General features: G+C 37.7%; 1 protein-coding gene across 1 annotated transcript in view; it reads right to left on the bottom strand.

Annotated features, from left to right (window-relative positions):
- The window catches only part of LOC135219055 (uncharacterized), a 65,626-nt gene that overhangs the window by 28,646 nt on the left and 20,188 nt on the right, over positions 1–16,792 (bottom strand). The window contains exons 6-9 of the mRNA XM_064255486.1: positions 13,653–13,862; positions 11,931–12,043; positions 3,474–3,656; positions 2,412–2,909 (exon numbers count right to left, since the gene is read on the bottom strand). Coding sequence (XP_064111556.1) covers positions 2,412–2,909; positions 3,474–3,656; positions 11,931–12,043; positions 13,653–13,862 — 1,004 coding nt within the window. The remainder of the gene's footprint in view (positions 1–2,411; positions 2,910–3,473; positions 3,657–11,930; positions 12,044–13,652; positions 13,863–16,792) is intronic.

Here is a 16,792-nt window from a genome sequence, read left to right on the forward strand (position 1 = left end):
CAAGGAGATGAATCTAGTCTGAGTGGTAAAACATCTGACAAAGGACTAAGTTTCAGATATACACACTGCCAAAGATAAAATGTGGAAATTTTTCCATGCAAGGACACAAATACACAGTAATCAGAAGTAAGCAGGAATAATGCTGACAACAGAAGCAGATCAGGAGTCAGGAAAATAAAAGAAGGCTGATGTGAGTGTGGCCAGATGCAGCTACGAACACACCAAGAGGTAGTGTAGAAGGGGACAAGAAGCTCACGCAGTGATGGAAGCAGGTGAGTTAATTGGTTCCATGAATAAAGAAATTTGGGGAGTTAACTTTGGAGATCTTGAAGGAGTACTGGAAGAGACTCAAACCATGAAAGAACCTCTGTGTCATCAAGATGTAAGCAACCACTGAAGTAACTGTATCTAGAAGATACCTGACAAGGACTGCAGCAACAAGTAGAAGAGTAGTAAGAGGAATCTGGGAACATACAAAATAAGTGCTCCTCTTGCTGTTAATGAGAGTGGAGAAAAAAAAGTAGCCATTCCACTTTAACACTGCTTTCCAATGTCCATATGAAAGTGTTAAAGGAAAAGCTTGAGTCACTAAGGCAGAGATGACAATGGGATCAGAATGGCACAACAGGATTCCTTAACCCTATAACCCTCTAGTACCAGTAACATAATGATTGATACAAAAGAAATGCCAAATCCACCTGTGGCACTAAGGTTTGGAATAGATAACAGTCCTTAAAAGTTAACTAATTAATTTTTGAAACTGAAAAAGCACCTGGCGAAAGCTAAATCATATCATGTCTTTGCCATTTCAAAGGAACAGTAATTATCTAGTAGGATGCCGAAACACCTAGTAGCACTTGGAAAAAAAGGGAGGAAGGCACTTGAAAACATAAGACAAGAAAATATATTTCAGAACGGTATGAGTAAAATCATAATATGAAATATATTTAAAGAAATTATGTTTGTAATCTGGAAGCATATGTTGGTAAAATTGATATTTCATAATAGAGGTAAACTCATTGAAAAGTGACCTTACAGAAGGAAATCCTTGTTAGATCCAAGTAACAAACAAATGTATTGAGTGATTATACTCGTTAACTGCGTATCGTCTTGGGAATTATAACAAATGAGAACACTTAGCAGTTTGCATAGTCTTACAAGACATTGATTGTTCTAAATATATTCAGGGGGAAATGAGAGGCTAATGATCTCGTTAGCCTCAATGCCAGTCATATAAAGTAAAGACAAGAACCTACCCATAAAATATTTAACTCATTATAATTGTCAGCAAAAATACTAAGTAAGCACTAATTACCAAATAAAAATATTAAAAAGTCAGATACTCATAGAATTCTCTGTCACTACTTGAAACAAAACCCAAGTGACTAACAGCTCTGAGAGTTAGACAGTAAGAAAAATCAGATAATCATGAAATGACTTGTAGGAACTTGCTGGAACTACTTTTCCGGTTGCACCGTTCCCTAAGCTAATCTGAAATTTCACCGAAATCTGATTAGGGTATTATAGCTCTTATCCAGTGTATGAAAAAAATATGAGGAAGAAATGAAAGGAAATAGTAGGAACATTGTACAGTGAAAGACATTGTAACCTTAGATGTTTCTAAAGTCTTGAAATCTCCAAAAGCAGTTAGCCAGTTGGCAGGACACAAAGAATGATTCGGTTAATCACCGCAAATAAAAGGGACATGGAAGCACATGCCCACTGCTTGCTTACTGGGCTCATCTATTCATTTTTCTTCCACTGTTGGTAAAGGTATCTGGGAGTTCGTGTGATGTACGAAGTTAAGTAGTGTATTTGCCATGAAACAGTTTCAATGCCAGCATGAAGTGAAGTTGTGGCCCCATTGTAGATTTTGTTGATGAATTATAGTAGGAGCTATGAAGCAAATGTGTCGGTATTACGCATTGCTATTTAGTACAGAGTACTATGGATTATTTGGAATCCCCAACAACTTGGGTATTACTGCAGAATTACTAGGTGTGATTGAAATGAAAGGTAAAAGTATAGATTCAAGTTACAGTACTAGGTTATTTCTGATGCTTGATCAGCTAAAAGGGAGTGATTGATATAATTTTACATTATTCACAAACGTATGGTTTTGCTAGTAGACTTAATAGAATTGAGGCCAATTACTGCTTTACATGGAATCCTATCACAAATCTACTTCAGGATGTACAGAGTGCAGTGGTAATGTTTTGACTGTCATTCCAGACTTTACCATATTTACAAAAAAAAAAAAAAAATGAACATGAATTTTATTTAAGCCAGATTAATTCCTCTTAAATTCATGTTGTGAGATCTTCTGCCATATATATTTAGCATTCAAGTACACTGTATATGCACAAATACTTTATGAAAGATTGAAATCACTAGATATGGAAGAAACTCACCTTAAGAGACTTCAACACCCAGGCTTCCATTTCAGTATCCCAATATATATCTGAGTGAGATAGACCAATGAAGGATGGACGGCCACCTCTTTCCTCTCCCAAGTAATATTCAAAGTTAAATGGTGACCTGTTACAGATTGCAGGGCCTTTCAAATATATAACCTTGAGCTCTTCAAATTCACATGGAACACAGAATTCATATGAGTCAAGGCATTCAATATCAGACCAAGCTCCAGAGGGTCTTTCATTCAGCATTACCAGACAGTTTTCCATCTTTCCACCATTAGGTCGATCTCCACGCCATCTACCTTGCCAGGGAAGTGTTTCGTTTCTTTGCAAGTATCTCCACACCCCTTCCTCTTGTTGGTCCTCGGCACCCAGCCACAAATAAGACGCTCCTATATCACCAGAGCAGTGTTGTGCATAACGTTTTGAAGAGTTAAATAGCCATTCATTCTCTTCTTCAGTTTTTGGGACTGCCACAGCTCCACCAAAAATCTGAAGAAACAGTAGTGATGGATCTGATAATTTGTTGAGTACTGTCTAAACATATCCAAAAAATTTTCATTATACATTACTGAATACTGAAATTAAACATATTGTATACATGAAGTATTCTCAGAATGATTAACTGCAATATGAACAAATATTTAACATAGCATATGGAATTACAAATTACAGGCAGTCCCCAGTTATCGGCAGGGCTTCCATTCCCAGGGGTGTGCAGATAAGTGAAAACCGCCATTAACCAAAACTCAGTGATTTGTCACACCATAATGGCGCTTTTGTTACCGATAACCGGTTATCATCGCCATAAGCACCCTTATGGCATGCTGTTATGGCGCCGATAACCGGGACTCATCCTGTTATGGGGCCATAAATTGCTGATTTTATGGCTCTAGACAAGTGCCATAAAACCGGATCGGTGATAACCGAGTCCGTCGATAACTGGGGACTCCCTGTAGAAGTTCTTTATGAGATGTTGGAATATTCTAGGGTTAAGTGGTCCTTGAGGTGATCGTTATTTATTTGTGATGATATGAATCTGTCAAATATTCTTACTTTGCAAACCTGCACAGCACGTCCAATAGTAAAACGATCTGGAAATATTACAAGTCTTCGTTTGCTTTGATTGCAAATCTCTTTCTGTTTGTAAGTGACCCAAGTGACATCACCACTTATTTTCCAGGATTGATGTGTCCAAGGCAATGCATCCCCCTCTTCTTGATGCGTACATTCTGACATCTGAAATGGAAAAAATTGAGGCTTTAATGAGGAGTTATCTTAGCTGAACCCTAATTCTTTGTATCCTGTTTTTTTAAAAATTTACTGAATATAAAAGTATTACCCTTACATAGCATCTCTCAGCATCTGCAAGTTCCACTCTATAACCCTAGTAGAATAAAGAGGAAGACTTGTTGCTCCTGGTAGTTTTGTACTACAAGAGCATATGATTCATTAAGGACCCTAGTGGCTTCCTGCCTCGCTTCTTGTGATGTGTGAGCAAGTATATCCCGATAGAGGTGTAAGGAATTGTGTAATTAAGATAAGGTAATTTGTTTATATTACAAAATGGTTTTTTTTTCAAGAAACTATCTTTTTGCTCCCAACCCCATTTCTTTTACATAGTCTGAATAGCAAATTAGGCGTAAGGGAGCTGAGATGCTAGCATTAAGAGGGAGGAAAATTGGACCTTCTGAAAAAGATAGATTACCCACAGTCATAAGTATGATCAAGGGGCTGAAAGCTAAACAGGAACCCTATTCCTAAATTAAGAGTCTTGAAGCTGTACAGTAGCAGGCCCTAAATGAGGCATGCACACTCAGCATGCAAAGTTTCAAGTGACCTGAGTGATCTGCTCCCAATAGGATGTCATGATGAAATTATTAGGGAATGATAAGGATGAGTGCCCCGGCACCAAAATATTGGAATATGACAATAAAAGGTAGCTAAAGTAGATTTCCAATTCCAAGTGGTAGCCATTGAAACAGAATTGATGTTCAGGTTTTGCAGAAGTGATGAGGTTGAAAGGGCCCTGGTCTTGTGTAACTGAACAGATCTACTGGCAGAACACCAATAGCACCAGGTTTCCTGGCGAAGAGACCAATCTGCCGGAGGAACCTGGTTTTGGCTTGTGCGGAGTGATGACAGTGTGCCTGCCTGGCACAAATCTCGGAACAAGCATGACATCATTCTCCTCTGCACAGTTAGTGATACCAACACTAGGTTGTGCAGGCTTCTTGTATATGTATATCTGATTTTTTTAGTTGAGCCACGGTAATAATATTGTTAATCTGACTCAAACCTTTTTGCCTGAGAGTTGAGAATGAAGGCCAGCTGACCCAAGAAGACTGCTGCCTAAAGCATCATGAAAATTATGTGCTGCTTTCTGTCTTACAAAAACCAAATTCCCGAAATCTGTAGTTCCAACAGATGGGCACCACTCCTCAAGTTGGAAGTGTCCAGGAACAAAAGGAGCTCTGTATAGATGGAAGTCAAAGGGATTCCTTCAGCTCCTGAAATATTGCTGTAATAAAAGATCTTGCAAGACTTTTGCAGATTCTTCTACTGGAAAGGAGTCTGGTTGAGAGACAGGATTCCATGAGTTGCTATGGAGAACTGAGTAAAAAGACTATTGTTAGTGGTGAGGGTATGCCTGTATAGGCAGACCTGTGCAGGTATATTTGAACTTTAGTTGTGGTCTTTAAGTATCAATACCAGGACAGGATTCCAATTACTGAAGGGAAACAGTGGAGTGTTCAGTGCTAGGCTCAAAGCCAGACAATATAATCTGAGCTCAAGCCTGTATGAGAACCTTACAAGAAGCAGAAGCTCTGTTATATAAAAGGCTTATCTGGACAAAAGTTGGCACCAGACAAGTGAATCATTACAGGTTAGCAAATGCCAACAAGCAAGTGTCTTGAGGCAGTCACATGCTTGGAGGCAGGGACGCAGCTGGAAGCAGGTGCATTGTGAGGGGCAGGTAAGTGACTGAAAGTAGCTGTTTTCTGGGAGTCCTGTGCTATCTGAACCAAGTGACTTGACAGATGAAACAGAGGCCTTGACACTAGGGCTTGGGTTTAAAAGTATATAGTTCTGATATGACAATAAGACCCTCTGATCTTGGCTAAACTATACTCATTCTTTTTGTGGAGGCCAGGGGGGATAGGGAGAGATGGAATTATTGTTGTCAACCAGTCTTACAGGTTTTGGAATTCCAAAATGTGATTCAAACTGACAGGCTTCTTGCTTTTGCTGTACAGATGTCCCAGCCTGGCTTTGCTGCTACTGACATTGGTGGGGCTAGGTGGGCTAGTTGAGACTACGCTGGGTGGACGAGAGGTAAAATTGCTCTTGGATAGCATGTAAGGCTAATGCAAAGCTCTACTTAAAATGGTTGCATTTTTTATAGTGTTTATCCTAATGCTAATTAAGTGTACTTATTTCTTTGAAAATTCTTTAAAAAGAGAACCATGAGACAATTTCATCAAACTGCATTTCTCCAAATAACCTTTTCCACAATGAACAGGTAAATGACTGAAGGGGTTCAGCAACATCTAGTTTCTCTCTCTATGCGAGAGAGAGAGAGAGTGTGTGTGTGTGTGTGTGTGTCTCATTCCAACCATACCTAAAGACTCCTCCCCATAAACAATTCTAGAGCTGACTGATAGTTACACAATAATTTTTCGAGGTCTCTCATCAAGACGTAACAGGTGGACTTATTCGCAACTGTAAATCAGAGTCCTCAAGAGTTAAAATGCCTTTGAAATTTTTCTTACCTTCCATTCAGAGTAGAGGTTGGACTAATTCCTAATATTTCATTCTGTTAATTCACAAAGGTCTCTATCAAATACTACTCCACTTCTATAACTGAAATTACTGTGCGGTCAAATTTCTTTTATCATGTCATCTTTCTCGAATTTCTTCAGTGTCAGCATGTATAGTTGGGTTTTTCATTTGGCATGAATGAGAACACTGCCATTATCAAACCTTGAGATGTTACCCATATCAATACCCGAAACTTTTTTTGGGATGTATCTATTAAATTTGTAGTAATTGTAATTTTCCTCCCTTGCAGATACTACCAATGGCTTTGGAGGTTTGGAAGTTCTTTAAAGAGTGGCATTATCCTCCAAATTTGGCCAAACCACTTGTACCCATTGAGATGGTCTATAAACATCCAAGTTTTTAGGGTTCTTGTTAGACAGTGCTCCTTTGACAACTGATTTACAAATTTTAATATTATTAATATTGTTGCTGGCTTTAAGTGCAGCTTTGTTTTTCAAAAGTTACCCATGCTTTCTATTTTCCTTCATTTTTGTCCAAGTTCATTCTAACTCTATTATTTTATCATAACTAGCAAATGAAACAGAGGGTGTTTTGTAGTCACATTCCAAGATAATGCACTCTACATGTAATACTTTCAAATTATCCACTGTGTTCCAACACTAGCGAGTTTACAATTTGTGATGACTACCCTGGGAGGTAGTACCACCACTGGAGCATTCCACATCCATGGTCAAGTTCGTACCAAGAGTTGTCATTCGTGTCGAAGCCTTGTCAGAGGTCGTCACCTGTACCAAATCATCATCAAATAGGGCCCAGGGGTACTCGAGTCACTAGTCATAAAGGATTGGATGAATAAAAAAAAGAAACAACATTAAACCTGGAAACCTTAAAAAGATATCATCAGCCTTTTGTTGTGTTTATTCTTCCATCAATGACACAAGTAGGAACCGATTCCCAAATGTCTGCATAACTACCCTACCCCACAGGGGATGGCACAACAAGATTAGAGTGGCCCAAATGGAAGCCAAACCTGCTTGCTATGACTGAGAGTATTACAAGAATGCAGTCACCCCCAACCTAATCAAGTTACGGGTAAACCTGATAGAATGCTGAGAGTCCTGTTCCCAGAACCAGACCCCCTGGAATCTGTGGCCCAGGCCCACAGAATAGTTCCGCCCTTGAGCTATCAATCTGATATCTCTCGGGTCCAAACGTTATTGGGTAGTTGATGGTCCTACCACAGTTCACACTATTTGGCTTCGGATATCAACCCAATCCCAGATATGATACATTTTTCTATTCATCAGGTCCAATAAGTCTTAGCAAAATTGGAATTTTCCACTTTATTTATTCGGATTAATTTTTGTGGAATTTTCCGCAAAAATTAATCCTAATAAATATTTAATGAGAGAGAGAGAGAGAGAGAGAGAGAGAGAGAGAGAGAGTGTTGGACATTTTCAACACCACTGAATTCTTGGGTATATTCAATCAAATGTTGCTGCTTCTCTTTGTAGGAAGGATCATGTCAATATTATTGAACCCACTATTTTTCAAGACTATATATAGATATATATATATATATATATATATATATATATATATATATATATATATATATATATATAACATATTGGCTTACAAGATAGGGGGTTAACATATTCTGTTATGATGCTCATGATTATCGCCAATGCCAAAATAACTTTGAAATTTTGATAAATTTTAAGTATTGTGCAATGAATATGACTGATTATATAATAATACATGCGGTGCTAATGGTAATGCTATAGTCGAAAGTTAAGTGGAATCATAATGAACAAATTTCTGTTAAAAGTAAGACAGTAATCTTTGTTACAGCGACATAACCTGTTCAGAATTCGTTTTTTCCACTGTGTTTGTGTGTGTGTGTGTGTATGTATGTGAATGTCTTACTCCAACCATACCTAAAGATTCCTTCCACTAAAAGAACACTAGAGCTAATTGGTGGAAGTTATGCTATCCAAAAAGGAGCCCTCCCCCCAACCCCCTTAGTAAACATTGTGACCATATTATTTTTCGAAGTCTAAGGGAGGTGTAAGAGGTGGGCTTATTAACAACTGTACCATCATATGTCAATTTTGGAATGGACGAGTCAAAGTTAAACCATTTTTATCAAAACCTCTGCAGTGTTATAACTTTCTTCAATTCGGTCATCCATCCAGATTCGCAAAAAAAAAAAAAAAAAAAAAAAATGTAATAATTGCTCAGCCCCTGAATATGGTCATTGATGAAAACAACCAAAATGTATTGATTGCAGACTGGATCATACCCCATCCAATAAAAATTGCAGCCAATGTAAATACGAAGAAGCAGCTGTATGTAAAGGTAATGCTGAACATAACAGCATTAGTTATACCAGAAGATTAATTGGTCAGACAAAGACCAATGCTATGGCTTTGAATTCCATAGCCCCTATATAAACTCAAGCCAACAATGTAGCACCTTGGCACGCTTTAAAAGTAAGAACTGCTGAGACTAAGACCCAGCCATCTGATCTAGGTGTTCAGTTTGCTAGTGTTGGAGCACCCGTCTTTAAGGAAGATGTGCCTATTTATACCGTAGAGTAATCTCCAATTGATGAGACCTTCCCTCTGTCGCTCCTATCTCTGCAACACGAAACCCTTCTCAAGGAAATGGAACAAGAACAAACCAAAGGCCCAAAGAAAGTAAGAACCCCTCCACCCTCTCCTCCACCTGCTCAAAATATGGACATTTTAAAACCCCATAAAAAGTGTAACAAGAATGAGGCTAACAATGAGTGTGCTTCTTCCTCAGAAATAGACATGGAATCAGGTTCTTTGGTTACTAAGAAAATATTAGTAGAAGTCCGCTCTGCTCCATATCAGAAAGCTAATAAAACCATAATGAAGATAATCAGAAGACACATATCTAGAGACAATCTAAAGAAATTCCTACAAAGTCCCATGAGGAAAATAAATGATAAGATAGTAAAGGTTACAGTGGAATTGCCCTTGGTAGATCCTAGCACTAAACATTCAACTCTAAGGACTCGTTCAGAAATCCCAAAAGTATTACTGCATGAGCATAATCTAGGTGCTGTATGTCTCCAAGAAACTAAATGAGCTGATGCAATATACAGATATACAATCCGGGATTCAACTATGAGATCTGATTATAAGATGAACCCCACTGATGAGGACCGTGCCATGGTGGTGTTGCAATAATTGTTACTAAACACTGCAACATTTCATTATTCCCCTGAACACACAGCTTCAGGCAATTGCAATCTGGGCTGCTTTTAACCTTGAATCACAATCTGCTCTCTTTACCTTCCCCCAAGATGTAGGTTCACTCTTAGTGACATTCCAGGTTTAATTGATCAACTTCCTCCTTTTTTTTTTACTACTTGGTGATTTTAATTCTCACAATCCACTTTGGGGTGGACATTTTTTATACAGAGGGTAGAATTATTGATGGCAATGTTAATAATAATGATCTTTGACTTTTTAATAATGGTGCTATGACATATCATGTCTACACAGGTGATCCATCTGCTATAGACTTCAGTATTTGCTCGTCTTCACTCTATTTGGATTTTAACTGGTCTCTAGATAAATTTCTACATGACAGTGACCACTTTCCCATTCATCTATTTACCAATGAGCTATGGCAAAAACAGAGAAGATATTTTTTAACTGAAAAACTGGGTGAGCATTTCTCTGAAATATCAAGTTCTAGGAAGTGTTCAACTCAGTTCCAGAATATTAGGAATTCAGCCATTTCTATTAATTTAAATTCTGGAAATGGTGAATCTTATAATGCCAAGTTAACTTTAGGGGAATTAAGGGATTCTCTGTCATCATCTGAATCGACATCCTCTGGGAATGGTGACATTCTGCAATAGCCTACTTAAAAATTTTCCAGATTCAACTAAATCTTATCTCTAAAATCTTTTGACAAAATATGGGAAACTGGTATTCTTTCCCCCCTCTTGGAAGATTGCAGTTTTTGTTCCCATTAAGAAACCATTGAAAGGTCCACATCTTCCTACAAGCTATCTGCCAATATCTCTTACAAATTGTGTGAGCAAATTGTGGGAGAAAATGGTGAATTCTAGACTAATATGGCATCTAGAGAAAAATGGTTTATAATCATCTGTCCAATTTGGATTTAGAAGTCGTTCCACTCTGGATCCACTACTAAGATTATCAACCTAAATTCAGCAAGGTTTCTCAAAACGCAGTCAGACTGTTGGAGTCTTCTTCGATCTCAAAAAAGCTACGACACTACTTGGCGTTTTGGTATTATTAAGAGGCTTCATGACATAGGAATACAAGGCAATATGTTAAATTTCATCAGCTCATTTCTAAGTGATAAGTATATTAAAGTTAGAGTTGGAAATACCTTGTCTAATGCATTTGAGCTGGAGGAAGGCGTCCCACAAGGCAGTGTATTGAGTGTCACCTTATTTGCTGTGGCTATAATCAGCCTTGTTGAAAGTGTCTCACCTTCAGTAAAGGCATCTTTGTTTGTAGATGACCTTGATAATATGTCACTAGCTATGATGGTATTGCAGTTTGTAATTTCTTGCAAAAGTCTTAATGCAATGAGCAACTGGGACATGTTTCCTGTGCTATGAATTGTATAAAACTGAATGGTTTGTTCAAATCATTTTGTAGTGGACTCATGTGTTATGCCAGTTTGATCAGTTCCATTTATCACATTAGTTTTACAAAATATTTAAATGCGTAAGGGGGGCCTTATAGGCCATTGCTAAAAGCGTTTATGACTGGCCATCTTCCATCCCAGGAAATGCTTTCAACACATCTACTGCATGTAACTTGCTTTTCTGAACATCAGTATTCACATTCTACAGTCCTTATACCGTACAGCTGTGGTCTGCTGATCAAGGCAATGTTAACTTGCCTGTTGATGCCAATTAATATAGTAGAGACTGTAACAGTCTTTTCAAGTTGCAAACCCCATTATCTTAGTTTCAAATAATTTTATTGTTGTATTTGTGCGAATATTTTATTTTTCACTGGTGTGTGTTTGTGTGTTTTCTCGAGTTAGCTCCGTCTTTTTTTTCACTTGTGGCATTATAGCTGCTCTAGGAGCAAGAGCCCGTGCTAGCACAAAGCCAGCTAAATCATATCGAACCATCACTTGTGGCCGTTCTTTTCAGTTCCAAGTTTCCTCTCAAGTATTGGCAGTCATAACAAAGAAAAACTAGTGGGATAGAAATGATTGAAAAAAGTGCTATAACCAGTCCGTGATTTTGTTTCTAAGTCTGGTTGAAGTTGATATCGATATTTGTTCTCTCATAGTTTCATTTTTCCAACATTTCTTATAAAAGCCTGAGATAGATTTCTGGCAGGCTGGCATGGCTGCTCTCTTCCCGGGCATGGAAGGGTTGGAGATGTTGTTTAAGATTAAGCTGGCCTCATGCATCCGATGTCTAGGGCAGTCTCTTATGACACTCCTGATTGACTGTTGATAAGCCAATCACAGGGCTGGAAACTCTGTCTCTCGTATCCCTCAGGAGAGGTGGAACATACATCTCGCCTATGTGAACTCTCTCGAGAGACTGGGAGTTTCCAGCCCTGTAATTGGCTTATCAACAGCCGATCAGGAGTGCCGTAAGGGACTGCCCTAGACATTGGATGCATGGTTGATGTGAATACTATAGTAGATGATGCATAGAAATCATGACCAAATACGAATTTTACTTACCTTTTGTATGGTTATTTTATTCAACACTCTAGACCAGAAATTAAGCTGAGTGATTTCACCATTGTAACTTTGGTCACGCTGGAATCCCCCACCGGGTTCATCCTGTTCTTGCCCTTTAATTAAGGAATAGGATTATTATTAAATATATATTATATATATATATATATATATATATATATATATATATAGATATATAATATATATTATATAATTATATATACATACATATATATATACAGTGTGGACCCCCCATATTCGCGTTCTCCGGATTCGCGGATTTCTCTTGGGAACGTTTCACCGCATTATTCGCGGAAAATTTGCACATTCGCGGTATTTTTCTATGAGAAATATCCACAAATTCCTGGTTTTTTAATCACTTTCATCATAAAATGCACTTTTTGTGATAAAAATATTTTAAAAACTAAGTATAAAAATTGTTGGTCGGTTTTTCTTGAGTTTTAACTAACAAAATAGGCTGTTATTAGCGTTTTTATAGGGGTTCCAAACATTCACGGGTTCTAACTATTCACGGGGGGTTCTGGTACGCATCCCCCGTGAATACGGGGTACCACTGTATATATATATTTGCAGCATAATGTTAAGCATGCTTTGTTTTATATCAGTTTTAATTAGGTACACATGTAAGAAGCACCTATTTATGCGTTAATTCTCGTTAGTCTTCAATTTAGTGCAATCATTGACTCATATAAAGTAGAAAAAGTCGTAGGTACAGTTCATTGCTTCATGTATAACTTGAAACATGAAAAAAATAAGCTCTTCATAGAACTTAAATGCTCAGGTCAAATGTGCTAAATTGAATTTACAATTGTCCTTAATTAAGCTAATATCTTATTAAGTTTTGTTCTGATTAGGTGATGGACGATTTTCAATTGTTGTTGAATGGTAGAAGAGTCATTACAAAGTTACATTTGACAAATTTAAACATGATTTTCTCTTCAAAATCAGTGAAGGAGTTGTTAGTTTTAGCAATAGGTTTTGCCCTTGAAACTGAAAGCAGCATAAAACTGAGTTTATTGTTGTATTGTCCAGATACATTTGAATGGAAAGTAAACATTTCAGATAACTGAGAAGTGAGTAGATGTATTGTGCTCAAGTATTGGGCAGTTTGATGCAAAGTTTCATCTTACATTATGGTGAGTTCAAGTTAATGTTGTTACAGGGTCGTTAAATTTGATCATTTCAATCTGTCTCAGGGACACCCAGTTTATAGTTGATTCAGCCTTTTGAGCCAATGAAAACAACTTACATTATGGAAGATGAGAAGTAGTAATTTGAATTACATGCAAGACATACCAATTGGCTAATTAAATGCTGAAGATGATGACACCATAGTTTTCAGTGCTTATGAACACAAGTAAAGTTACCTTAGTTATGTAAACTACAAAATCCGTTGGGAATTGCAGGCAATTTGGCAATTTGTCAAATAATGACGGTAAGGAAATTTCCGAATTAGTTATGTTGATTCAAAGGCAGTTGCTAATAAAGGAAACTTTTAGTTAGCAAATTATGTGGTAACTGATTACCTACAATACCATCTGTAATGACAAAATCTGAGTGAATCATATTTTTCCTCCCCTGGGTTTCTGTAGGATTTATGGTAATGTATGCAAAATTGATATTATTACAATATTTTTCAAGTCATGAGAAAATGGCAGTCAGTACTGAATACAGTCCTTGAAATATTCTAGTTTTGACATTTACCTATTATGTAAACACCATTAGCTCTTAGTGGCACAGTTGTCGTCGGAAGAGTCCCAGTAGCGTAGATTTGCCCATCCATGAATATGACCCAGTTTCCAGTTTGGAAAGCATACGTGAAGCAGAAGTGCACCCACTGCCTCATTTCTGTTATGATGCTGGAGGTAGCCCAGTTGCCATGGAGTGACACCTTGTATCCAGTCCTCCAGTGATCTGATCAGAAAGAGAAACAGTTACTACTACATACACTTCTATGGCTGGAGTATATATTTTGTACAAGGGTAATGAGAAATGAAAGCTTCAACAGTACTGAATTAAGACCAGAAAAATAATTTAAGATCATGGATATGAAAGAATTGCATTGTGCAAGATTTTCCCCCTGATCCCAACCCCTTGATGAGGTGGGGGTGCTTAGGGATCCACTGCAAGGAGAGTATGCTCTTTTATGCCTACTCTCTCTCTCTCTGCTGTGGATTCAACTGAACATTTGGACCTTTCACTCCTTTACTGCTCCTCCTCCTATAAATTTTCCGCTTTCCTTGATGACCTTGGCATGGTATTGGATCAGTGGAGTCACTGCTCTTTTAACTTGATGGAGGGTGGACTTGGACAGCATTTCATTCCACTCATAAAACTAGAGTAGTCCCCAACGTGGTCGAGCAAGTGAAAATTTTTATGTTAAACCATTCCCTCAGCCTTGGGTCTGATCTCGACGGACTGACGACGCTTACGGCACTGTGGGTATAGTGTTATCCAGGTGGGGATCCCAGGGCTTTTACCGTTTTTGGTGACTTTGTTCCTCCTCCCCAGTTGGGCTTCCATGGTGAGAGGGACCCCATCCGGAATGATTTTTCCCCCCATTACATGGAGAATAAACCTCCCCTCCCTACGACATCTGGCATGGGAATGGACTTTCCCTAGAAAAACTCAATTAGTCAACAACAAGGTGGCATTAAAACTTCAATGCCACATAAGCCACCTCAAAAAAGGCAATATCGTCTTGACCCGACATTGACTCACTTTGACTCCCTCTTGGGAGTGGAAGTTGGTCAATGTTTCTAACTTTGGAAACAAGCCAAAGAATACCAGCACTTAAGTTGGAAAATTATTTATTGACCAGACAGGTAAGGGAAAAGACGGCTTATACATAGAAGCCACAACAAAGAGTCAATTAGAGGATTATATGTCTGTAGCAACAATAGGTAACATTAAAGTAAAAATTAAAAAACATGACACTCTGAAAGCACTCAATGTACGATTGTCCCTCCTGAGAACAGTGACGAACCAATAAAAAAGAGCATTCTCTTGGACGCTCTTAAACAAAGATGTCCTAGAGTCCAAGATTGTGAGCTATATAATATACCGAGTAAACAAAGAAATAGCCAAATGTAAATAATAGCAAAAATAAAATTTGAAGGTCAAGATCTACCTTAAGAAATAAAAATTTTAGGGCAAGCTAGAGAAATAAGACCACATGTCCCAAAGCTACTAGTGTCAAAATTTGCAAGGTCCAAAGAATGTATGTACTATAGATACAGTAGAAAGTTAAATATATTACCAGAAAGAATTGGGATGTGAAGAAGAAGCCAAATTAGAATTGGAAATAAGAGGAATTCAAGTTCTGTCTAAGAAACATGCATATGCTTCAGTAACAAGACCAATAATGAAAGAAAAACACATATATAGATAGTAGTAACGGAGCACACACAAAATCTCAAGAAGCAATTAATGCATTACAGAAAAAGCTAAAAATGTAAAGGGTCAAGCAACAGGCGGAAAAGATACTACTACAGAAGTGGCAGAGGAAAGTTATGATTCACTAGAAATTAAAGGTACAAATAAGCCTATGGAGAGACCACCACCCAAAACGAAGAAGCCAACTATTATTAGAGAAACTTTGGTTAAACCAAAGACGAAGGATATGAAGAAAGAAAAAAAAACATAAAAAAATACCTTTAGCTCTTAAAATAATAGTCAAACCTGTTGATGCAGATATACAAACACTTACGACATGGAAGAGAACCATACCATAGATTATTTTGTCAAGGGAGAAGAGCAACAAGAAGAAATGAAATAAGGAGTATGCAAGATAACTCATGTGGATGTAATTGTTTCATCGAATTGCGCAATAATAACAAAAACGTAAAAAAAAGATGGTTTATGAAATATAGAAAAAAAAACTGATTTGAGCTCCCATGTATTATAAAGAAAAACAAATTAATGTTGTAAATTATATATATATATATATATATATATATAATATATATATATATATATATATATATATATACACACACACACACACACATATATTAATTATATATATATATATATATATATATATATATATATATATATATATATATATATATATATATATATATATATAAGAAGCATCTCCTCAGCATCATGTAGCTTTTCTCGCTGTGCTCCTGTACTTTGGAACCCTTCTTAGTTTTCACCATGGGTCCTAACTAAGTATCAAGACCAGTGCTGGAAAGAAGAAAAGGCGGATTACCTTGGATATGAAGCGTAAAATCATAGAAAAACAAGAACAAGGTGTGCATGTCATGGGCTTGGCGAAGCAGTACGACCGGACTACTTCTAAGATCTGTACGAATTTGAAGCTGGAGTCGATAAAGACTATAACGCCTGCCAAGGGTTTTAAGATTATTTCAAATGAGAAGCAGCTCGCAGGAGGTACAGTGATGGAGACCATCATGTGTGCGAAAACATGAGACATCTGTGTGGATATGGTGCGGAAGGTGCAGGGAACATCGATGGTCGAGGCATTGGAAGAGTCATTCAAAGCCAGTCGGAGCTAGTTTGATCATTTTAAAAAGAGGACTGGCATTCACTCTGTCATTAGGCATGGTGAGGCAACAAGCTCTGATGTGAAGGCAGTTTAGGAGTTCGTTAAAAGGTTTGCCAAACTGGTAGTAGCAGAAGGATACTTCGCCCCGCAAGTCTTCAACTGTGATGAGAAAGGGCTCTTCTGCAAAAAGATGCTGAGGAGGACCTATATAATGGCATAAGAGAAGAGCTTGCCTGGCCAAAAACTTGTCAAGGACAAGCTAACCCTCACACTGTGTGTGAATGGAGGGGCGACTGCAGACTTAAGCCACTACTCGTATATCACTCAG

The sequence above is a fragment of the Macrobrachium nipponense genome, chromosome 1 (assembly GCF_015104395.2).
Source record: "Macrobrachium nipponense isolate FS-2020 chromosome 1, ASM1510439v2, whole genome shotgun sequence".
NCBI lineage: Eukaryota > Metazoa > Arthropoda > Malacostraca > Decapoda > Palaemonidae > Macrobrachium > Macrobrachium nipponense.